Source organism: Amblyomma americanum, chromosome 1, assembly GCF_052857255.1.
Source record: "Amblyomma americanum isolate KBUSLIRL-KWMA chromosome 1, ASM5285725v1, whole genome shotgun sequence".
NCBI lineage: Eukaryota > Metazoa > Arthropoda > Arachnida > Ixodida > Ixodidae > Amblyomma > Amblyomma americanum.
In genome coordinates this window covers 229,331,463-229,357,026 of record NC_135497.1, presented here as the reverse complement: position 1 = coordinate 229,357,026, position 25,564 = coordinate 229,331,463, and the positions used below count along the sequence as shown (strand labels likewise).

General features: G+C 47.5%; 1 protein-coding gene across 1 annotated transcript in view; it reads left to right on the top strand.

Moving 5' to 3' along the window:
- Positions 1–7,615: 7,615 nt before the first annotated feature.
- Positions 7,616–25,564, top strand: part of alpha-Man-Ib (alpha-Mannosidase class I b) — a gene marked incomplete at its 5' end in the record, with an annotated part of 31,544 nt that continues 13,595 nt past the window's right edge. Inside the window, 4 exon segments of the mRNA XM_077648687.1 lie at positions 7,616–7,803; positions 15,645–15,768; positions 22,147–22,344; positions 24,575–24,706. Of these exon segments, the coding sequence (XP_077504813.1) occupies positions 7,616–7,803; positions 15,645–15,768; positions 22,147–22,344; positions 24,575–24,706 (642 nt within the window).

Below are 25,564 nucleotides of genomic sequence, written 5' to 3'. Positions count from 1 at the left end.
AACGTAAGACGGACTTCCGACTTACCGGCTGGGGCAGGGGCGCAACTTCGGAGGTGTCGGCAGCGAACGTTGTATACGTCGACAGTGATGGCCGGGTCTTCTTGTGCGCGCCGCATTCTTGGGGCAAGGTCATCCCCGAGAATTTGCTGAGGAAGTGAGGTAGGTGCTGAGAGCACGCGTGTGCTATGCTCACATCGCTGCCTGGAACCAGAAGTTCAGCGGCAGGACACAACGGTTCTCCGTGCGCCTGCTGCGGAAGGTGACGACAGCGTGCGGCTGGAACCGCTCGTGACGCTGGCTGGATCCCGAAGACACACTCACCAGCTCCACGGAGTTCCTTGCATCCTTCGAGGTGGCACTCCCGTCGCTGCTTTTGCTTCCCCCATGAGGGAGACTTCCCTCCTTGCCCAGCCGGTGCTGTCCTAACACACGATGGGGAAGATGGGCCACGTTGAAACAGGGGGGGGGAAACAGGTTCTCCACATCCCTTCCTTCTTAAATGTTGCCCTACGGTTGAACTCATCCATGGATGCCATCGACGAAGTGTCCACAAGTGTTGTGGTGATGACTTCAAGGCAGCTCGTACACACAGGGTGCCGGGGTCATCCGATGAGCAACAAGGTCACCGGGCACCTGTCCTTGTCCCGTGGCAGGCACCCAAAATTAGCGTGCCAGGAGGGTGTTGTTTGTGCTGACGCGCCTTTGTTGGAAGGTAGAGGGCTGCCCCCCCTCCCCCCCCCCCCCCCCCCCCCCCCCCTCCCCCCTATAGTCGCTGCAAACTGCTCGGCGGCGATCCGCAGCTTACGATGACTCACGGCCGCAAGGCAGCAGGCAGGGACCCATACAATGGACAGCAAGCCGGGGCAGCTTCTCTCGAACTCTGCATATCGCCCTTATGATCTCCAACAATTTTTGCAAGGCATTGGAGACCGCGCAAACTGACCATTTGGTAAAATGCAGAGCAACGCGAGTGCCAAACAATTCTATCTGGCACCGGCCAAACGCTCGGTTCATTTAAATGTAGCTGGCTCTCTTCGGTCGAGAGCACATTCGCAGTTCGCTTCCCTCCCTGGTGATGTTAAGCTCACTTGAACTGCATTAGCGTCCATGGTTCCATTGCATTACCAATTCGCTTTGCAGCTGAAACAAATACCAAGTTCGTTTGAACAAAGTCAGCTTTGTAGTTGAGCAAGGCTTTTCGGCTCTAGCAAGGTTAATATAAAACAAGCAAACACGTTTGTGCATGCTTGTGCCACGGCATGACTGTTTCCTCCCGAAAGCGACAAGCAGCTCCCAAAGAGCTTTAGGCCTACTCTCTCTGACGCTCGCCAGTGCCAACAAAAGGCCAAGGACAATAGCTAGAACACAAAGCCACGAGGAAATACGTTTCTACCAAAGTGACCCTACTGCGAACGGCGCCCACTGCTTTTGCGGTGTTAGAGCGACCCAGTGCTTTTCCTGCAATCATGGCTGCAATACAAATCAGCAGATTATGACACCCGGCTCCCAGAGCCAAAGAGACAGAACACAGAATGTTTACAACTATATAGAAGGAAAATCAGGCCACCCTTCATGGCTCCGCATTCACTCGCTTCTGGCTTGCTGTTCTCTGTGGATGGCTCGCTCTCGCTCTCCATGTGCGGACCTCGTAAGTTTACCTTCCAAAGGTGTATCGATGAAGTGCTCATCAAAAGCGTAGAATGCACGAAAATTCTCTCATGCTGCTATTCCGCTCATCTCGCTATCAAGAAAGCATGTTAGCCTTGCTAGCAACTCCGAATCGGGTCAGGCCTAACGCTGTTCAAAGTCCAGGTGGGCATTCCATGAAATGAACTGACTGTCATCTCTCGTCCCCAGAGCTTGCCACACGTTGGGCTGCCATTGTGGAAATATTGGGGACCAGTATTGGCACGCGCGAGGAAAGCAGAAACGAGGCGTGGGGCTTGGAGTCTCGGTGTCAACTGGTTTTATTCTTTGTGCGCCAGCCCTTTCTCGGCGGCCGGCTGGCTACAGTCAACTGCGGTCGGCTATGTTCCGCGCTGGCAGCACCGCGGCTTATCCGCGGCATATTTGTGTTCACTACAGCACTCCCCCCCCCCCCCTAGTGAGAATACGAACGGAACCAACATGATAAAACACTCGTGCGATTAGAGGTTGAGGCGATTTGGTGCATTTAGACGTCTGCCACTGCGCGGGTGGTAGGTGCAAGTATCAGGCGTGGGTGCATTTTCCGCCCTGGTGGAAACCGCTGCCCTGGGACGAGGCACTTTTGTATGGGTTCCAGGCGACGGGGTGGATGTGGGTGCCATGGACTGTGTTTCCATGTACACAGGTTTAAGTCTGTCCAACGAGACAACTTCCCGCCGCCCCCCGCACCCCTCATTTCGGTAGTGAACGTCTTCTGCCCACGACGGAGAACCTTGAATGGCCCATCGTACGGTGCTTGTAGTGGTCATCGTACAGCGTCGTTCCGCAGAAAGACATGACTACATGACTCAAGCTCGTTGCTCACGTGTGTCCTCCTCTCTGTGGGCTGTCGCGGAAGTGTAGCTCGGAGCTTGTTCATGATGTCACGGAGGCAAGATGCGTAGTCGCTGGTGGAAATGCGAGCTTGCTGTTGGCCAGATGCAAAGAAATCACCAGGCAGACATAGCGTCGTGCTGTAGACAAGTTCCGCAGCGCTGCAGCCGATATCTGCCTTGCACGCTGTGCGTATTCCAAAGGGCACGATAGGCAGTGCTTCCACCCAAGAGTCATGTTCACTTGCCATGAGTGCTGCTTTCAGCTGCCGGTGAAACCTCCCGACCATTCCATTGCTCATCGGGTGGTAGGCCGTAGTCCTGATGCGCGAGGCGCCGATGAGTTTCGTCAGACTGGCGAACAACGCAGACTCAAACTGTCTTCCTCTGTCCGTTGTAATAAAGGAAGGCGCACCAAAACGACATAGCCAGTGGTTGATAAAAGCGCGAGCAACAGTTTCGGCTGTAATGTCGGGAATCGGGATAGCTTCTGCCCACTGCGTGAAACGGTCGACCAAATTTAGCAAGTACGTTTGCCCCTGGCAAGGTGTCAATGGTCCGACTATGTCCATATGGATGTGGTCGAATCAAGCATCTGGTCCTGGGAAAGTCTCCAACGGCGTCACCGTGTGATGCTGAACCTTGGACCGTTGACACGCAAGACACTCGTGAGTCCACTGTCGGGAATCGCGGTTGATGCCAGTCCATACGAAACATGCCGTGAGCAGCTTCTGGGTCACCCGGATTCCTGGGTGTGAAAGCTCGTGTAACGAACCATATACCTCACGACGGAGGCAAGCAGGCACGAATATTCGAGGGCTATTTGTAGATGTATCGCAACAAATGTCTCCTGCTCCAGGCAAAGGAAACCACTGTAGGATGAGTGACGTCGATGTTTCCTGCAAATGGCGCAGTTCGTCATCGTCGCGTTGAGCTGCCGCCACTTTTGTGAGGGCTATTCCCGTGTGAGTGATGGCATTTACTGGGCTGCGCGACAGAGCATCGGCAACTGCGTCGTCTACTCCCTTTATGTGGCGAATGTCCGTGGTGAATTCCAATATGTAGGATATCTACAGCAGCTCGCGGGCTGTGTGCGTGCCGCCATCAGACTTTAGGGAGCGTAAGGCGTAGGTGAGAGGCTTGTGATCAGTCATTACAAAGAATTCCGTCCCTTCTAAGTAATGACGAAAGTGCCGGATTGCTGCTTAGATGGCCAACAGCTTGCGTCCGAAAGTGCTGTAACGCTGCTCGGTGGGTGTCAATTTCCGCGAAAAGAAAGGGATCGGTTGCCGTACTCCTTTGTTGAGTTGTTGAAGGACAGCACCCACAGCTGCGTCCGAGGCGTCGACCATGACGCACTGTGGAACTCCTGGTTGCGGGTAGGCGAGAAGTGTGGCGTCAGCGAGGTCTCTCTTGATCTCTTGAAAAGCCGCTTCGGCGTCGTCCGTCCAGAGCAGCTCCCTAGCAGCACCTTCGTGTGTCGACAGCAGGAGGTGGAGAGGGTGTAGAACGGCTGCGCACCGAGGTACGAAACATCAGTAGTAATTTACAAGGCCAAGGAGCTCGCGGAGCTGGCGCTTAGTGGTGGGTCGTGTAAACATCTCGACAGCTTTAACCTTGTCTGGATGAGGTTGAATGCCAGAGCTTGAAACAACATGGCCAAGAAAAGTCAGCTTCTCGGCACCCAGCTCGCACTTGTCCGTGCTCACCAGGATGCCATGCTCCGCCAGGCGCTGAAACACGGATCGCAGATGCACCTCATGCTCGGCCGGTGAAGTGCTTGCGATGAGTAGGTCGTCGAGGTACGCATGGCAGAAGTCGAGGCCATGCAAAACGCCGTTGATAAAATGCTGGAATGTCTGTCAGGAGTTTTGCAGGCCGAACGGCATACGCAGGAACTCGAACAGGCCGAAGGGTGTGATTATCGCCGTCTTCGATACGTCCTCTGGAGCCACGGGGATCTGATGGTACGCCCGCACGAGGTCGATCTTGGAGAAAATCGCCGCACCATGTAGGCTGGACGTGACATCATGAATGTGGGGTACCGGATAGCGGTCGGGCACGGTTGCTTGATTGAGGGCTCGATAGTCGGTGCAGGGTCGCCAGTCTCTTGGTGTAGACTTCGGCACCATGTGCAGTGGAGACGCCCACGGACTAGCGGACGGGCGGATTATGCCGAGCTCGAGCACGTGGCCGAATTCCTGTCGAGCTGCTTGCAGCTTTTGCAGGGACAGGCGACGTGGGCGTGCGTAAACTGGTGGGCCTGTGGTGACAATGTCGTGCCATACATTGCGTTCGACGGCCGCGCTAGCCTGTGGTGGCCGCTTCAGTTCGCGGAAATTGCCAAGGATGCCGATGAGTCTTGTAGCGCCCGGCTGTGCTACGAGCGTGGGGCTGAGGGGTAGATGCCTGGATGGCTTCCCGTACACTTCTGCCTGTGACGGGTTCCTGTAAACGCCGGTTGTGGACATCGACAAGCAGTCCGAAGTTGCACAAAAAGTCCGCTCCCAGGATGGCAAATTTTACGTCAGCCACGACGAAAATCCACCGAAATGTCCTCTTGAGGCCCAGGTCCAGCGAGAGAGAGCGTTGCCCATACGTCGGTATCGTCGTATTGTTGACAGCCTGCAACGGTGCTGCGCACGGTCGTTTGCGATCGGCTGGCGACGCCAGCATGACAATAACTTCTGCCCCGGTGTCGACTAGGAAACGAGCACCTCTTTCGTGATCGGTCAGGAAGAAAATCGATGGGCGACTGTCCGGCAGGGCGGGGGCACTGGTCACCCTCAGTGCTGGCCCGGGGCGTTTCCCGAATTTTCACAGGGCGACACACAGTTCCGTGCAACATTGCCGAATTTGCGGTGGTACCAGCACACCCTGCGTTGTTGTGGTTGTGATGCGGTACGCTGTCGTGGTCGCTGGTTGCCGCTCGAGTGGAGCGCTTCGACGGTGTCTGCGAGGCGAGAAATTTCCTCTCGCATCTCTTGCAGGGAATTGGCGGACGGTGCGTCTGCGTGCATCGACACGACTGTGGGCACGGCGACAGCCGTGAGTTTGTCAGCGAGCTCGGCCATCTTGGCAAGGTCTGTCTCGCCCGACGCCGTGAGGCCTATCCGTACGCTTGTGGGAAGCCTTTGCAGGAACAGTTCTCACACTAAACGGCCGTCGCTTGCTGTTGCGCCGCCGGCCAGTTGCTGCATGTGGCGTAGCAACTGGCTGGGTCGGCGGTCGCCAAGTTCGGCCTCCCGCAGTAGCTGCTGGAGACGCTCCGGCTCTGTAGGTGTGACACGACGAATCAGTGTCTCTTTTAGCGTCTGGTAGGCGTTCTCTGCAGGTGGTGTTAGCAGTAGGTCCTGCACCTCGCTGGCCGTCGCAAGCGGGAGGCTGCCCACCACGGGGTGGTATTTGGTGCTGTCAGCAGTGATGTGGCGTGCAGTGAAATATGACTCAACTTGCACAAACCAAAGTTCCGGGTCGCCAGTCCAAAACGGAGGTAGCTTGACATCAAGTACGGCTACCATGGGGCTGCCGGCGTTGCTTTGCTGGTTCATGACTATCACGCCCGGGTCACCATTTATTGGCACGCGCGAGGAAAACAGAGACGAGGCGTGGGGCTTGGAGTCTCGGTGCCAACTGGTTTTATTCTTTGTGCGCCGGCCCTTTCTCGGCGGCCGGCTGACTACGGTCGACTGCGCTCGGCTATATTCCGCACTGGCAACACCGCGGCTTATCCGTGGCATATTTGTGTTCACCACACCAGCCTTCCGCCCTCCCACACCGCGGATGCAGCGTTCCTGCTCGCTAACCGCGGATGGGTTCATGCTTGAGGGAACATATGGAGGGACGGCAAAGCATGAATACTCATATCTATTTATTACACTTACAAATAATACACAGAGCAGGCCAGCTAGCTACAATACATCAACAAGGCATTCCTCAGAAGTAAAAGGCAACGTAAGAAGGACTTCCGACTTACCGGCTGGGGCGCAACTTCGGAGGTGTCGGCAGCGAACGTTTGTATACGGCGACAGTAATGGTCGGGTCTTCTTGTGCGTGCCGCATTTTTGGGGCAAAGCCATCCCCGAGAATTTGCTGAGGAAGTGAGGTAGGTGCCGAGAGCACGCGTGTGCTATGCTCACATCGCTGCCTGGAACCAGAAGTTCAGCGGCAGGGCACGACGGTTCTCCGTGCGCCTGCCGCTGAAGGTGACGACAGCGTGCGGCTGCAACCGCTCGTGACGCTGGCTGGATCCCGAAGAGACACTCACCAGCTCCACGGAGTTCTTTGCATCCTTCGAAGTGGCACTCCCGTCGCTGCTTTCACTTCCCCCATGAGGGAGACTTCCCTCCTCGCCCAGCCATTGCTGTCCTAACACACGATGGGGAAGATGGACCGCGTTGAAACAGTGGGGAGAAACAGGTTCTCTAAAGGCATATGTGGGTTAAACTACAACAGATTTGCAAAGCACCCTTCATGGTTTTCTTGAATGGAGTCTGGTGTAGTTACTTGCTCCCTCCCGCGCACACATACACACACTTTTTTTTTTTGCATTGATCTGGAAGGAGAGTTGAGACAGCTGTAACTTGGCATACTGTTGTTAACTGAGCCCTTGCACTGCTGCAGTGAGTGTAATAAATCATACTGCGCTGCTGTAACTTGGCATGCAGTTGTTAACCAAGCTCTTGTACTAATGCAATGAGTTTATTAAATCATCTGTGCCGTAGGCCTCTTTTTGGAGCGAAAGCTTCGCTACGCTAGGTTTTCAAGAGGGCAGCGTCAGTGCAGTCACGTGACAGGTGACAGGTGTCACGTGGTGTCAATGCAGGTGTTACGTGGCAGGTCATATGACCTACTGACGTCATCACAATCTGCCCACCGTGGCAGGTAGCAACGGCCCCATCGGGCATCGGGCATTTCATTGACGCTTTACAGGCAGTTTGTTCGGCAGTGTGTGTGCCGTTTGGGAACATAGCCATGCAAAGGAAGCTTTTGCTTCTCATCAGGCTTAGCCAAAGTATAAACCACAACTATTTTTTTTTTTTAATGAGTAAGTATGGTATTGCTCTGTAAGAAAGGACTGGTATCTTGCCTTCCAGAAAAAGTCCTTCGCAGTATCTGAGCTGTTGCACCGATTGCCCAAGAAGGAAGGCCTGGTGCCCATGTTCATTAATGCGGAGACAGGCCGCTTTAATGCTGACTCTACATTGACTCTGGGTGCCCGTGCTGACAGCTACTATGAGTACCTCCTCAAGCAGTGGCTCCAGACAGGAAAGGCTATCTCCTGGTGAGTAGGTGGCGATAGCGGTTTGCTTATGGAATAAGGAAAGGAAAAGGGGGGGGACGCTAGCTGTTGAAGCTCCCACATTCCTGTTGGAGCACGCGGACTGCAGCCAGTGAAAAGTAAAAGGGCTATATTGAATAGAGGGATAGATAAGAGGCAGAAAAGGTGTAAAGTAGAATAGAAGACAGAACTAAAGGCTATTGACATAGTATATACACATTGAAAAACAGATGCTCATACACAGGTAAAGAAATAAAAATAAACAATGGACATATAAGTTTCCTATCATTTTCCTTTGCAGAAGACTTAGTGCACAAGGTTTAAAAGAGTTACTGCAATATAGCATGCATGCAAGCACAAGCTACACGCAGGTAGTGCTGTGTCAATGTTCACATGTGGTAGTTCACTGTCATGGATTATTTGGGATGGAATGCCCGACTGCTCTACTATTAACCCCCTAGTGGACTTGGACGAGCTGGCAGCTCGTCATAAGCCAATTTTCATTTCTGGCTCATGATAAGTATAGCTTGTCATGTGTTTTCTGGCACTCTTGTGTCAGGTTTAAGGCAAGTAAGGCTCGTCCAAAGCATTTTTTTGGCTTGCTGACAGATGGCAGCATGTGTATTTATGTGTAGCCATTTTGGTGCCATTTTAAAAAAAAAAATGTGTCCATTAGAGGCTAAAAAGGTAGGCAGAGAATGATGTAGCACTGTTCTTTCATGTTCTGGCAAGCATCACATTTTCAGGCTTCCACTTCTTCAGTGACATGCAAGTGTTCTTTTTGTTTCAAACTCAACTTTATAGCATGCACTCTCCAGATGCCATCCAGTTATCACAGTGGCTTTTTCTCTGGGGTGCAACACTAGGAACTTCACTTCGTATGACTATTGGAAAATTGGCATACATATATAACCAGTTGTGTTTGTCACATGTACAGGGTGTTTCAACCAAGCTTGCTCGTAATGTTTAAAAAGAGGCTTTTGGAGGCATAAAGATAGCTTTTGTAGTATATAAAATACCACTGGGAGCAGATTCCAAAAAACAGGTAAATTGTGTTAACTGGTAGCTGGTGAACTAAATTCTAATTGTTAATTTTTTAACTATAAAAGTCAGATGCCTTGCTGTACTGAGAGATTGGTAGCTGACTCTTAGTAATAGCGTGTATTAATTTTTAGAACTTCAGTAACGTAGTTGAAAAATAAGAACTTTCAGATCTTGCAGCATCCATCAGCTTTCTGGACATAGATGATGCTGCTACAGTAAATGTACAGCGCACATCGTAGATGTGGCCACAAAATCTATTCCAGAAGCTTTTTCTAAACAAAATACGTAACAACACTGTTGTGGTGGAATGAGAATTGCAAAGTTACCTGCCTGGACCAAAACAAGGCATCAGTGCTACATAGATATCTGATGCATGAAAATCTAAATTTTAACAAGGCAAAGAGAGGGAAAGCATATCTGACGTGTATCCAGAAGAAGTTTGCCAACATTCATCACATCAATGAAATCATATACAGATAGCCATAAAATTTACAGCATACTACGAGCACTCAAAGGCTATGCTGCCAACCTACTAGCTCGTGTTAGCACCAGCAGAGAATTCTCTAAGGTCAGGCAATTATTCGTGGACAAGAGGTTAATCATGGCAGTAAGAGGCATCTCAGGTCATAAAATTACAGAATCCATAATATTCAGACTATCATCGAGCACCCATTTCAAGAAAGGTCTTGGAAAGCCTATCCTGAACAGATTGATAAAATACTTTGTGTCTGACCATGCACAGGGCCTGAAGATAGTAACTCTTGCTGGATTCCAGGTCATCGCATAGTAAAACCTCGATAATTCAAACTTGGGTTACCTAGTTCGAAATCATGGATTATTCGAAGAATTTCTGCTGTTCCATGATTTCTAATGTTAATTTTACCACATAATTATAACTGGCAGCCTGCACCAGCCTGGCTAATTAAAAAATCAGGTGCTATACAAGAATGCCCGAACCCGATTTCTCCACAAACCTGGTGAAGCGACGGCCCTTCGGAACTATGAGATGACACCATAGAGTGATGCCAATGCTTGATATGAAAAGCGCCCCAACCCTAAGTGCTCCCAGCACAAAATCTAATTCATGGTTCAGCTCGTGGACTGCCGAAGTGTGCGCCCGCAGATGTGAACGCGTGCTTCACTGCAGTGGAGCAGAGGAAGTGGATTGAATGTTACATGGTCTCGGCGCTTCATCAAGACAGCGTTTAGCGGAGGCTGTGTAAACAGAGCACCTACCACCTCTAGCAGCATCAGAGCATGCCCTGCGACACAACCATTCTTGTTCTGTGCCCACAGCGGTTTGACTGCGTGCCAGACTGGCATGCGCTGTTTCTCTGTGTGGTGTGCCATGGTTAGAGGGTTAGGTCAGCAGCAACTTTGGTTACTTTAAGTAATTGTAAATTTTTGCCTGGGTTCCACATTTTGCGGTGCTTGCTCAATTAAATTTTAAATTGAAATTTTCGAATACAAATCGAATACGAATATGAAGAAAAAATGGCTTCGAATATCGAATATCTGTTCAGTACAAAAAAATTTCAGAAAATGATAAACGAGCAAACGTTGTTGCCCTTTTTTTTCTCTCGAAATAGTGTATGGTCATTGCAACTAAAATAAACAAAACTAGACTGCCTCAGTACCGTATAAAAAAACGTGCTCAGAAATGTATACTATTGATGAGGCAGCATAACAGTATCCAAAATCAAAACCAGTTGTTGGGCGAGTTGGTTATGGATCACGGGAGAACAGTATACAAACTGTAATGAGGTCATGCGAAACACAATCTATAAAATTACAAGACTGGCACCAAAAAATAGCATGACGACGAGTAAAACCTCACTTATTCGGAGTTCAAGGGACCAGAAGAAATGCCCATTTTATCCGAAAGCCTAGGTTTATAAACTTCCCCGCGCCTCCCAAGACAAAAAAAACCTGTCGAAAATGCGAAGATGCAGTAAAGCCTTATGAGGCAGCTCCATCGCCCTAACACTTGTAAGCCCGTGACGAGCCACCCGTTTTGGAGAACAACACAAATGGAAGCAAGGGGCCGGGGAACACACACTGTCGTCGGAACGGAGAACAACACAAATGGAAGCAAGGGGCCGGGGAACACACACTGTCGTCGGAACGGCTTCTGAAAAGGAAAAGTAAATCACCTGTGACGCGCCAGTCGGTGTCCGAAAGCCGCACGGAGCTGGGATTGGACTACCGGCGTATGCGCGGGCCGACGGTTGCAGTTGCCGCGGGGCAGCAGCGAAGCTCAGAAACCGAAACTACGCGGCCAGGCTGTTTTTTGACCTAGTGACAGGGGCCTTCCGATCGTTGTCACGCCTGCCATTACGCCCACTGAAGAGGTGCGCGGGTTACAATGCACCATGCAATAGGCGGGATTTTTACAGGATCGCTTGCCCTATTGTGACAACTCGACGCACCCCTTCAGGAGGCTCCCGCGAAATTCCGCAAGTTGGGTTTCCCGCATAGCGTAGTTTACAAAACGGGATGGCGGAGGTCACACTAGAAGAGTGATGACGGCTACAGGACGCATTCTTCGGATTTGGGCATTTAATGTGTAACATATTATGGAAGGATAAAAAAAAACGCGATTTCGCGTTGCGATTGTTCGAAGTGGGCCGTGGGCCATCTTGTTCGCAGCACGGGTGATATGTGGGAAAGCCCACTTGTGGAATTTGGCATGAGGTCAAGCTTGGCGGCGTCGGAATGCGATCGGACCGCATGATAAACGACGGAAAAAGAAGGGAATAGGACCTCTGTATCGTTTTCCTGGAATTTTTAACTGGATCATTGACTAATTTGCCCAGATATTGTGGTTTTGCTACGGTCGAATTTATGAAAGTCTGCGCAGTATACGATCGCTGGCGAGTATTAGGGAATTTTCGAATATTCGGAAATTCTCAAATATCAATTTCTTGAATACGAATCGAATATCAAATATATTTGATTCGTATTCGAAATTGCGAAATTTTTTGCGATGCCATTGGCTTCGAATTAGTGAGGGTTTACTGTAGCTGGTAAGAAGGTAGCTTATTGCAGCACTTTGTCAGTTGGTCTTTGAAATACAATTGATACTGAGGAAGTGGTGTACCAGGACCTCAAGCCACAGATACAAAGGAAACTGAAGAGGCAGTGGTAGGAAGAGCAGAACCAACAAACAGAAAATACAGTTTACACCATCAAGGCAGACATTGGGAGGCACATACTAATTGAAAAGAAATGCAGACATAAACAGGTGTTATACCCCTGTTACATGAGTCATTTTGAAGGCCAAAACCTATAATCTATCAGTTCGAAGGGCAAATGAGCACTGCTTCACAGGCAGCTCCAGTGTCCATTGAGTCAGTGCAGCGGTGTGGAACTTGATAGAAATTTCAAGAGCCTACGAGCGGCGGCTGCATGCACTGTTGGACATGGACTTGCAGATATGTGAAGCGGTATATAATCAGAACAGTAACACCTCTGAAAAATATGAACCTTTCAATTATAGAACTTACTGTACAGAGAAAAAGACAGGCCAGGCTACAGGACACAGCTGCAGGTATAATAGTGCCATTATTGCTAGCGATGCAGAAGCAACCAACGTTATCTTCCTGAAAAGTGCATAAATGCTATACTAACAGCTGTCCGAGATAACAAAATTTGGTTAATATCACTGTAACATAGTAACATTTATTTTGAGCCTTTTCAGGTTAAACTTTTTGATTGATTGCTAACATGCCTGCAAAATTATTGGCAGCGACGATGACACCCCAATATGATGCAATTTTTCAATGGCGATCGAGTTTGCCATTTAGTGGCGGCACAACTCTTTCGAGTTTTGATAGCAGTTGAGATTCTCGAAGGCTCTCGGCTCAATAGCCTTTGAAAGTGGCCATGTGACAAGGGTACTACACTGCATACTGAAAATAGAGATATCCATATGCATCATGTAAGCTCTTGCTTACTGGCATGTGAAAACCACATTGTTCAATGTGTGGAGCATTTCCCTGTGTTCTTGACGTGCCCCTGAAATGTCCTGCATTAGAAGTGAGTGCAAAATCATTTTTAGAGAGTTGTGCACGAACCACATTTCAGAACACACCATGTTCTTTCTAGGTGATCATCCAGTGTTCAATTTTAATTGCATTGTATTCTTTCTGTCTGAGGACAAGTTTAATCTGGTACCTCATTCTATTGCTAATCATTTTATTCACACGCGCTGTCATCGCGTACTAACATTAGTCTTATAATAAACTGCACATCTCCAACCAAAATTTTAAATTTAACCCAACGTTTCGAAGCCAACTCCTCGGCTCCTTCATCATGGGTGACTGAGGGCAGTAGCTAGCGTCTTTTCAGTATGAGGGGGGGGGGGGGGGGGGGGGGGGGGGTGAAAAGAACGGCGACAGCTGTGTCGCAAAAGGCGCGGGGGGGGGGGGTTGGTCTGTTAGTCGTCACGCTGGCGCACTGCAGGGAGGTGCTTTTTTTTCGTTGCGTTGAAGAGGGAAGTCTTCGCTCTTCAACGCTGGAGTTCTCTCTTCAACGCAACGAAAAAAAGTCGCCATTCAGCACCTCCCTGCAGACACAGCTGTCGCTCTTTTCAACCCTCCCCCCTCCCCTCCATACTTAAAGGACGCTAGCTACTGCCCTCAGTCACCCCGTTGGGTCAGTCACCAAACGTTGGGTTAAATTTAAAATTTTGGTTGGAGATGTGCAGTTTATTATAAGTCTTAAAACCCTACCAGACAGGCAAATCTGTCAAAATGTTTAGTTAACATTAGTCTGCGATAAAGGCTGAGGGCAGGACTAAGCCTCATATGTTCCCAAAGCCTCAGTCTTCTTGCATTTGAAGGGGTGTGTAGTGAGGCTGCCGGGCAAACAAACTAATACCCTGTTTAAATGTTATCAGTTACTTTTTGAGATTTCTAGGTCCTGTACGTCATTCCAGCGTGTAAGTTTATCGCAGGGACTATATAAATCATACTTAACCTTTAATAAATCCTGTACACCTCATTCAATTTTATTGTGAAATGAATACACCCCCCATGTCATATCTTAATGACCTTTGCAGAATGTTGACCTTGTTTCTAGCACTCTTTGGCCATGGGTGCTTTTGCGCCACAAAAATTCTTCTTCATCATCAATATGGTTCTGCTCATGGCTGCAGAATAACGAGTTTTGGCCCTCCCGGCATGTCAGACCGAAACCATGCAACTGTTGAGGTGCACACCCGCACCCATGAGCCCACGTCACTCTGTGACACATGTGCCATGTTTTTTTGTTTTTTTTGTCAGATAGCAGTGCTGTCGTACTTTGCATTTCAGTGACAGCAGACTGTGAGCAAAGTATAGCTGCAAAGGCACTAGCGCAAAGGAAGAATGCATATTTCTTGTGTTGTTTTTCATGGCTTTTCCTAATTTGCCAACTATCAAAAAAGCACCTTTTATAAGAACATGAAACTAATAATTTTCTATGGCTCTTTGGTGGGCATACAAAATAATTCTTGTTGCATTTTCATGTGAGCATATTTGATCAGCCTCCTAACACAAGTTTTTGTTTCCCAATATATATTCTGACATTGCATGCAATGCTAACAGGCCTTTTGACCTTGGTTGCCCTTGTGCCATAGAAATCGAACATCATCATTACAATAAAAGCTCTTTAATTTTACCCCTGTTAATTTGGAAATCCGGATAATTCAAACTGGCAGCTCGGTCCTGGCCAACATCCGTGTAAGTCTATGGCGTCTATGTTCGTTAATTCGGACAATACGAGTATCGGACTGGTTAATTCGAACAGGCACCCGAATGGAGGCCGCATCCAGATTATGATTGGTGTGGCAGGAGACCATCGAAATAGCTCTACTCAAAAACTGAATTGCATGTTGCAGAGTCACTCGTGGCCCGCACACCTCTGACAGTGGCATGCGACGGCACATGTGACCACGAACAGACGGCCCCGTCTTCGAGAACAGTACTACTACCACTTAATTCCGATTTCACTCTTCTAAGCTGCACGCCAGCCTGCACTGATGGCAGTTCGACCAGCCAGCATCAGCTAGCTGTCTGACGTTTCGGATGCTGATTGGCACGTCACTTGTGTTTTCTTCTCCCTACTTCAGTGTTACAGGAAGTTTCCTTTGCTTCCGTCCGTGTAGTTCTGCTCTTCCAGTGCGCCGAAACTGCATGCTAATAACATTCTGTTTGCTGTTAATGCGGTGAAGCCTCCTCATGCACAATGATGTCGTTTGCGAGGGGTGTTACATGGTAGCAGTTGTGCCATGAAGGATTCTGGAGCGGCTCTTGTGATTTTGGAGCAGTCTTGTTTCAATGCTGCCCACAGTATGCCCACAATAAAGCATAGATGGAAACTTGAGAAATAGCCATTGCCGTGCCATTTTTATCTAAAAGGCAGGCACCCTTTGCAGTCTTTCACCAATTAAATTTACCGTGATGCAGGCAGTTCTTGGCAGTTTTTTCAGGGTCATTCAATAATTTGAACATTTTTCCCAATCTTTTGACGTTCGAATTAATGAGCTTTTACTGTATTGCTTCTGCGTAACACTCAAATCACACCAGAAAGCTGCTAACATTTTCTATGGAAGGGAAGGAAGTACATAGGCTTCTAAAATATTCATTGCATGTGCATCGTCATAGGAGGAGAAGGAAAACTCAACACGCAGTTGTATTACTCAGAGTATTGGTAATTATAATAACAAAATTTTTTTCCTGTTCAGGTCAGGATTTAAAGTTCTGGTTTCTTTCAGATGTGTGTGTGTTATCTAACAAGAGTTTCTAAACTCAATGCAGGCTAAAAGAAGATTACCTGGATGCTGTGGAGGGTATTCAGAAGCATTTGGTCAGACGGTCAGAGCCCAACAAGCTTCTTTTTATTGGCGAGCTTGTGCGAGGTCGCACCTTCTACCCTAAAATGGTATGACGGAACAACACGTTTGCATAACAGATAAAAAGATATGCAGGTGTTTAAATGTGCATTGAGAGCATGTGTGTTTGAGTGCGTTTTATGTGGTTGATTACTGTTGCATTACAAATGAACATGTCAAATTCACAGCTTCATTGAAAACTTGTACTTGAGTCTTGCATTTAAATACTCTGAGGTGTACTCAGCTTGAGGTATTTAGCTTTCTAAGGGGCCTCACAGCATTTCACTTTTTTAAAGCAAAAGCATTACTGGTCGCAAACTTGCGATTTCGCTGTGGCGGTGCTCCCAGGAGGCACAGAGACGGACCTTGAGCTGTTGCCTAGCAACCGCCGCAGCTGGGTGGATGCCGCACGCTCGTCATGCCATCTGGCATGACGTCACACCGAGCACCTTGCCGTGGAGCCGCCCTTACCCGCCCTTACGCGCTTAACCGCTAACCAACGTATTCGGTGGAAGCATCTATGGGAGCCACTAAAACCCCCACACACTCACTGAATAAAAAAAAAACTGTGTCGAGGCTGGGAGTCGAACCAGGGCCTTTAGCGTTTGAGGCAGAGGTGCTACCACTCTGCCGTGACGGCTCATGGTTTAATTATGAATAAAGGCGCGTCTAGTGAATGCACTCTTCCTATTCAGAAGTCGCCGCGCTTTCACTACGTATATCCTGGCCTAACAGAGCTAGGCCATCAGCAGTTTTTTTTTTTACACTCGCAGTGAGCAGTGTTGTTTTTTAGCTGCCTCTTCTTTTCATTTTGTGGGACGGTGGGCTCATAATGTTTTGCTAAATAGTTGGTAAAAGCAGTGGAAATAGATGTTTTGTGCAATCCTCTTTTCTTTTTGTCCTTTGCTGTAGCCGTCTCAGCTTACACACTCATAATTTGGACCAGTCACTAAAGCTTGACCGCTACTGAGCCAAAGTTCCAGGGTTCGAATCCGGCCATGGCAGCCACGTTTCGATGGAGGGGAAACACAAAAGGCGCCCGTGTGCTGTGCGATGTCAGTGCACGTTAAAGATCCCAAGGTGGTCGAAATTATTCCAGAGCCCTCCAGTATAGCATCTCTCTCTGTCTTTCTTCTGTCATTCCCACCTTCCTCCCTTCCCCTACGGCACGGTTTGGGTATCCATCGAGATTACTGCGCCATTTTCTTGACTCAAAAACCAATTACCTCCACTGTGCAAGCATAGAACTCTTTTGCATAACTTGCTGGTGATTCTTAATGCACTGAAAACATTATAGCAAATAATTTATTATCCACCTATTTCTGGTAGTAACACATTTCAGTCCTGTTTCTTTGCAAATGTTGGTTTGTTTAGAATTCAAAGAAAGTGCGCCAGATGTTGAAGCTGAGTATTGTAACTGTTCACAGGGTGTCTACCAACCGTGAAAACCGGGAATTCTCAGGGAATTTGGATAATCTGGAAAATCTCAGGGAAAACTCAGGGGATCTGTGCTTATGTCAGGGAAAATTAGCTGCAGTTCTACATAAAAGGAACTAAAGTCGCGATAATGCAGCCTCGTGTAAACAATGCGGACTGGCACTGCACGGATTGTCCAGTGCGGCATTACGCGTCCTCTCCTCAGCGCGCCGCTGGCCTCCAACATTGTGCTGTCAAGTGGAGCATCCCAACAAGGCAGCAGAAAGCTTTGTGGCACCAGCGCCGCCAATGCCGCTTCCAATTTTGAAGCATACTAAGTCGAAAGCGGACACTTTCCTGCGCTTCCCCGGCGCTGTGGCCAACGGCAGAGCAGGCGCTTCGTACGGTTCGCACGTGCACTGTTCGACGACCAGCGGCCTGGCCTCCCTTTGTTTTCCTGTGTTTTCGAGTGGACAGCTCCAACACGGCGGCAGAAAACATAGTGTGAGAACTTGCGATGGTCCCAAATGAACTCTTCCTCCCTGCGCATCTCCTTGATGGAAGCGTCCATTTCTGCCAGAGGGGGTGCACACACGTGATGCAGGCTGTGCAGCTTTGAGAGAAAGGGAAATAGTTTCACGCCTTTTCGTGAGCTGCCGACACTAGCAAAACAGCTAATTCTGTTCGTACTTAGCTGCGCCGTTTTGAACCGACTTCATTTTAATGATTGCTGTGGTGCCACAGGCAAGCTGTGTGCGACGTATCAAGCATGACGGCCTTCAAGTGCACTTTCGTCCAGGACTGGACGAATGCGAAACATTGCGAGTTTGCAGCCTGAATTAGGCCCATCGAAAGTAACCCAAACACAGCGTACTTTGTGCTGTGCAGAAAGCAGTTTTCACTCAGCAACATGGGAAGAAGAGTGGTGACAAGTCACGCTGAAAGTAAGAAGCACCAACTGGTCGTTATCTTAGCCGGGACACCCTCTGTAGCCTCATTTTTTACACTGCTGACCACCGTTGTGACCAATGCCAAGCCAGTGCGTCAGTTTCTGCGCATCCTTCAAGTGCTTCAACTACTGCGACGGACGTTTGATCCGATCGTACAGCAAAGGATATCTTTGTGTGACTTGGAGGTCATAAATGCGGAAGTGATGTGGCGCCTCAACACTGTTATGACGCACACATCACTACGTGCTGCCGCGGCTTCGGCTTCTCTGTTCCCTTTGATGTTCCCATCATCAGCTACAGCCAAGAAAAGGCAGCTTGGCAAAGACAAGGTAAGATATACTATTGTCTATGGCCTCGCACCTTTCTTCAAGGAGAACCTCATGTCGGAAGTAAGCGAAGCCTCCCACCTCGTCGTGGCATTTGACGAATCGTTAAACAAAGTTGCACAAAAAGAGTGAATGGACGTGTTGGTTTGCTTTTGGTCGGAGGCAGAGCAGAGCGTGAAAACGCGCTACTTGACGTCATGCTTTATGGGGCGCACGCGGGCGGAAGAATTGATGTCTGCTTTTAAAACTTCCATAGATAGACTCTCCCGATCAAAAATTCTTCAGATCTCAATGGATGGGCCAAATATAAATATAAAATTTCTCCGTGAGATCAAACAAGAACTTTGTGAATCCAGCGACAACCGTCGTATTCTCGAAGTTGGTAGCTGTGGCCTTCATATTGTGAACGGTGCTTTTAAAATCGGACACGCGGCAACAGGTTGGCACATGTGGAATTTCTTCGTGCTTTGTACAACTTATTCAAATGTGTACCTGCCCGACGCGCTGAATACGCACGCATAACCTTAAGCAACATTTACCTTATAAAGTTTTTCACTTCATAGCTCTTTCACTTCTACAGAGAATCACACTTGTGACGCTAAAGTTCAAGTCCCACACTATTGCGGTTACTATCAGTAGGTAGAAATATCTCACATTTGAAAATATTTGTTCCGCATGCATCTTCCTTTTAGTTCGTATTTGAAAAGGTTCAATTCGATTCGCAGTTTGTTCTAGCATTTTTTCGAAGATATTCTATTTGTTATGCATTTTGCTAATCTCTCCCTTTTTTTTAAATGAAATAAACACTACTCCTTACTATTCAAATAGAATTAAATCATTGTTTTTATTTTTTAACATGCTTACTGGAGAGTGATACCATCAGGCGGCTTTGTGTTAGCTTGTTTTCGCATAAAACCAAGTACTGTGTCACTCAGTGAATTTTACAAATGCACGCAGGGAAAACCTGGAAAACTCGGGAAATTTGGAAACGTCAACTTGGTAGACACCCTGGTTCAGTTGTGCTGAACAGCACAATAGTTATGCTGGTGGTAACTGCTGCTGTGTGCAACTGAACACGAAGCAGCAATTAGCCTCGTCAGGCTATGTCGTCAGGTGGATAGACCAGTGTTCATGGACTCAATGGCAAGGCACATGCATTGTCCGACTGTTATATAAGGATGCTCCACGTGTGCTATTCTTGGATGATGTGCAGCCAGGTGCCCCACCTTGGCTACTTGTGTAGTGTGCAGCGCTCACAATTCGTTAGTGACAGGACGCTGCAAGTGCACGGCTTTGTATATAGTACAGCATTTTATGTATTGTCAATATTTGAAGTGGTGGCTCATGCACAGTACTATTTCGAACTGTGCCTGGACTCTTGCATGCAAGTGGCACAAACTTGCTTACTTTCACTATTTTGTGAACAGTGTACATAGGTCTTCCCTGTACTTTCTTGCTATCGCTCCTTTGTGTCCCTCCTCTCCCCTTCTGTCCTCTCCCTGTCCTTTTTGCTTCCGCCGGTTGCAGACCAGTGACCAAAACGTGTCGCGAGTTTATAATGTAAACGAAAAGATTGTGCCTCACATTACAAGAATTAAGCATTGTGATATCAAAGACACGAGGATTTATAATTTTAATTTGTCATTGAAACATCACATAAAACAAACTGAAGTGCCATTTTGCAGTTAAACCCTGCCATAAAGGTGTAGCACACCACGTTACCACATCTCAATAAAATATCACTGATTTGTTTTAAATGCAGAGTGTTTTTTTGTTTTTGAGTCGTGTTTCTTATGTGGTATTGAAACTTACACTCTCCAGTGTGCCCTTTGATGAAAGCAACACACCCTTTAACATTACCAGACTAGCTTCACTTGTCGAACTCTCCACCCATGCCCTTATTGCTGGTGCCCCCGTTCCTTCGCCCGCCGCCAGATGGCAGTGGGGCTCCATTCAGCTCCATTACAGACCCTCCGCCGCATCCTAAGCCTTGTGCAGAAGGGTAGCTTGCGTGCACTTCACACTCTCTGTCGTTCTCCCTTGTGGAATTTGTAATATCAGGCTGAAGTGGTATCCACCTAACGCAGTATCCAGCAGCTTAGCACGTTTCCTCACTGCCTTTACTTGAAGACTGGATCCCCTCCACTGTTCCAGGAACCTAGCATAAAAATGCATGTGTGTCACTAAATAAAATTTAATGATGCGTGCACAGAGTTCCTGAAAGTGCAAGAAGCACTTGACATGACTGAGTGCATTCTTTGCCAGCATTCAGGCTCTCTCTTAGTCATTTCATCCTACATGCTTTATGGGTTGGTCTCGTGTTCCCGTGTGAGAGAATCGTATGTATTCCCAGCGGTTGTTTGCTTGTTTACGCATGCCACTACCAATTCGGAGCCGGTGCAAACCTAAGAAGTCGCGGCATGATTTCTGCCTCTTGTGCTGTGGCTTAATCACTTTGATCTGGGGCAGTTATGAACCAGCTAGCGAGACCTTTATGATCCACAAAATAACGGCACAATTTTGTTGAGAACCAACAAATGTTTTATTGAAAATGAAGTAAAAAAGAACTGTATGCCTCACATATATAGCTAAGACCAAAATTTTCACAAGGGACATAATCTGCCAAATGATTTGAGGCCATGGGGAAACCATATCCACATATAGCAACTTGTCATGTTTCCTCACAGACCTTGAGCCGTTGCCTAGCAACCGCCGCAGCTGGGTGGATGTCGCGCCATCTGGCGTGATGTCACACCGTGCGCCTCGCCGCGGAGACTGCTCCAGAAACCTAGCATAAAAATGCATGCATGTGACTAAATGAAGTTTAATGATGCGTGCACTGAATTCCTTAAAGTGCAAAGGGCACCCAACATGACTGAGCGTATTCTCTGACAGCTTTTCTAGGATGGTCCAGAATAAGTCGCCAAGCACCTTGTTTGATTTGGCTGCTCTATGATACAGTCATTGTCTGACAGCATACAGGTTAGGGCTCCAGGGCAGTGCTTCAAAGCACCAGGCACAAAGGACTTAAGTTCGGTGAGAATGTTTGCAGGTGTAACCTCTTGACTCAGCTACCAAAGTCGCATAGCAGTCACTGCAGCCCATCATCTTGGCAGCCTTCTTAACGATGTAGGTGCCAAGATAGGGCAGAACAGCTGTAGGTGCAGCAGGGTGGCTGTAGCTGTGTTGGAGTGAGTCACCGTCTACCTCCTTCTGCAGATCTGTCTGGCTAATAATCGTGGCCAGCTTCTGCTGATGGTCTTCTTTTCAGACAAAGCCTCCAACTTTTTTTGTGCTTAGGCTGTCCTCCACAGTCACAAGAACCTGATCAGTATCACTGGAGCAGTTGTCTTTCATTGCCATTTTTAGCGGTGTGTAAAAGCTTAGGAGCCTGCGGATCTGCTCCAAGATCATGATTGTTGGGTGGTCATCACCACCAAAGCTTCTCCACCACGCCGAAGATGCGCTACAAAAAAGAAAGGGGAGGCCAGTCATTGAACTCCTTAGCCAAAAAATGGTTATTTCAAAACAAAGAAGCCCAGTAAGGGTTACCTCTAATTTGTGAGTAAGGGCTACCTCTAATGGGTGCTGGCAAGTTGGAACCACTTTATTTTTTCCGAGCTGTAATGGATTCATAAACTTTATTTCTTCACAGTTCATGGTGCACAAAGTCAGTGTAGGGTGAACAAAATTGGAACATTTCTGTTGTCTCAGAATGATGTGTTGGTGATTGCAGGACCACTTGGTGTGCTATTTTCCTGGCACACTGATGCTTGGGCACGTTGTCGGTGGAATGCCGCAATCTCACATGGAACTGGCTCGGGAGCTTATGGACACATGCATACGCATGTACTCTATGAATCCAACGTTCCTGTCGCCCGAAATTGCCCATTTCAACCTGAAGCCTCAAGGCGTCCGTGATATCCTGATCAAGGTGAACAGCATTGTACACACTCTTCTCCTGGAGGGTTTTTTTTTTTATCGCAATTGTGTTAAAGGCCCTGTTCACCAGAAAATCTGGTGTCAGCGTTGTTGGCGTTAGCATTTTGAGCAAAAAGTCACGGGCATGGCTCTGGCAGGTGGTCTCCAGAGAACAACCTATAGTAGGATACAACTTAAAGAAACAGCAGTTGTTAACACTGGTCCATGGCGTCCTGTATTACTTCACCAGCCAATCACAAAAGTAAACGGTGCCACCGTGGTGGCTCAGTGGTCATGGTGCTTGGCTGGTGACCCGAAAGACGCGGGCTCGATCCCAGCCGCAGCGGTCGAACTTCGATGGAGGCAAAATTCTTGAGGCCTGTGTGCTGTGAGATGTCAGTGCACATTAAAGAACCACAGGTGGTCGAAATTTCCTGAGCCCTTCACTATACGGCGTCCCTCATAGCCTGAGTCGCTTCGGGATGTTAAACCCCCATAAACCAAGCCGTAAATGAAATCAGCTTTTCAATGTTTGGCTTTATTAAACAACCCATAAATAAAAATTCTAGAGCTTATATTTTTTTTCATGTGATTAGGTTCTTGTTTAGGTAACTAGAAAAATTTTAAGAGCATTTTTTTCTCGTTGAGGAATTCTGTGCGGCGGTCCTGAATATGGGAGGAGCTTCACTGCAGACTTAGTTGTATCCGACTAAAGTAGGCAAGTGGGCCATCTAGGTCACGTGACCTTGTGGCGTCATCACAGCTTGCCCACCGGATAGTGAGCAAACTGCCCACCGTGTCAGATGGCAGTTAAATTAACGATTGGTCCCTCGGGAAGAGCAACCTGGGCCGTGCAAGGCCCACCGCTGGGAGCACCTGCCATCGCAGGACAGTGGCGCATTGCTTAACCGCTGCACCACTGCGCCAGGAGGGGTATGAGGACTCCAAGGGATCTATGAATGTAAAGTAGAGAATAACATTCTGCATATATGGGAATTAACCCATTGCGCTATCACGTCATACCCTTAAGGCGGAGCTTTAGTGTTCCCTCCAATTTTAATTATCTGATATGACGCATGTCAGTGTTAATTTTTCTGGTTTAGCTAATCCTTCAAAAGATGTCATATATTACAGTACACATGTATTTGGTTTGGTGTCCGACCAAAGCCTTTAATCAGTTCACTGTTTCCTTTGTATTGTTGCAGTGTTGCTGTAGTCACTGACAATATGGAGCTAGTGTTTAATGTGTTCATGTGCCTAAGATATATTGGTCTGTAAGTGCCCATGTCCTTTTATGCCATGTGCTGCTGGTACAGCATTCTAATGTTGTCGGTTAGCAGTGTTATATGAATGCTTGGTCATCAAAGCCTCTATTGTATGTAGTTAATGAGTAAGCTTACTGGGTGTGATAGGCTGAAAAGTGTTTTCTTTCTTTCTTCACTAATGATTTGTGCTGGAAATGCACTCACAGTTACCTTTATGGTTTTTTTTTCTTTTTTTTCTTTCTTTTTTTTTTTTGGTGGAGGCTGCAGGATTAAGTGCCTTCAGAGTAGCTTGCACCAGTAGTCAAATTCTTGTGGTCATTTCTGAGCATTATTTATTATTCGCAGTGGCTGTACTGCTACCCTCCTTACTCTATACCGGTGCTTGCATTCACTAACTCGGCATTCTTAGTACGTCGGTAGGGGAGGAGATATTTACATACATCACAGTGTAGCATTTGTTGATAGTGGATGCTGTGGATTTCTTCATTTGGTGTAAATATAGCACAAACTTCCTTGTATTTTGGTTTGTGTATGTGTGTACTGGTTATAATTATATTTACGGCCATAGTTAATTTCATGCCTGAAAAGCATGAGTGTTTGTGAACCTAACCAGTCAAAGCAAAGCTTGCAGATAATCTGCAGCAAAGCAGCAAAAGAACAAAATTTAGTGGCAGCTTCACTTTTCATTTTGCATTACATATGTGCAGAGGGGAAAATATGTAAATGCTCCAATGTGAATAAAATGCCAGTCTTCGCTTTCTTTCAGGGTAAGTTCGAATGCATAACTGAGAAAGTGATTATCACACCTTTGTACGTGAAAGGCCACTTACCTGCCATGGCGGCTGTTGGTGTATAGCTCATTTTTTGCTTTATCCTACTGTGTGTTGTACACACATGCGGAAGCATGCTGGGAGCATTTTGAAAGCCGGAAAAGAAAGAGACCATATCCACGTACAGCAGCACTGTATTCATCTGCAGGGCAATGATGCACACAACCTTCTTCGACCAGAGACCTTGGAGAGCCTCTGGTACATGTACTACTTTACACGCAACGAAACTTACCGGGATTTGGCATGGCGTATCTTCCAGGGGTTTGAGAAACACTGCAAGGTGTGTAAGAATTTTACTTTTGCTTTCATTCTTCTTTTTCTTTATCAAGATGGTTGCGTGTTTAGCAGATAAACGAGTACAAACCACTCTAAGTTTATGGAAACCTCACTGAAAAAGATTTTCGCAACTGCAGGGATTGTGGACAGATTGGCAAAAATAAAAAAAAACCGCTCAGTTTAAGCTTGGCCGAAACACTCCATGGCTGGCATGTTTGGTCTGCACAAGTGAGGTAAAAGACCCATTTTTTTTCAAAGCATTTCACCCCAGAGAAGCAAAGCTCCAGACCAGTGGAAAGCTTGTAAAGTTAAGTTAAATGTATGTGTAAAAGTCTGCCATTATCATCATAACCAGCTTTAGACAGACAGTCCTTCGTTTTTGATGCTCAATACTGGCTTGAAATGTGCAATGCAAAAGCAGATTGCCCCCTTCATGTTCATTGACTCCTGACAGCTAGATTTACTTGTTGCAAAATGACACTGTTACATTGATGCAGTTATGCAATAATGAGAATTGTTGGCAGGTGCCTAGCATACCCAGGCACTCATTTTATGCCCTTGTCACAATTGGAGATTTAATGTCGTTTGAATTGAATGCTGCTGACAGTTATGGTGGTACAGTAAAAGCTCATTAATTCAAACTCGAAAGGGACTAGAAAATTGTTTGAATTAGCGGCCATTGCGCCCCGCCGTGCGGGCAGAACCCATAGCAGTCACATCTAGACTTGTTATTGCGAGCTAGGTGCTACAACATGCTTTTGGCAGGCGATTCTAAGAATTAAATTCATGCTGTTCTAATGGCAAAGGAAATAAACTAATCAGCCAGTTATGCACCAGGAACAAGTAGTACTGGAATGCATTC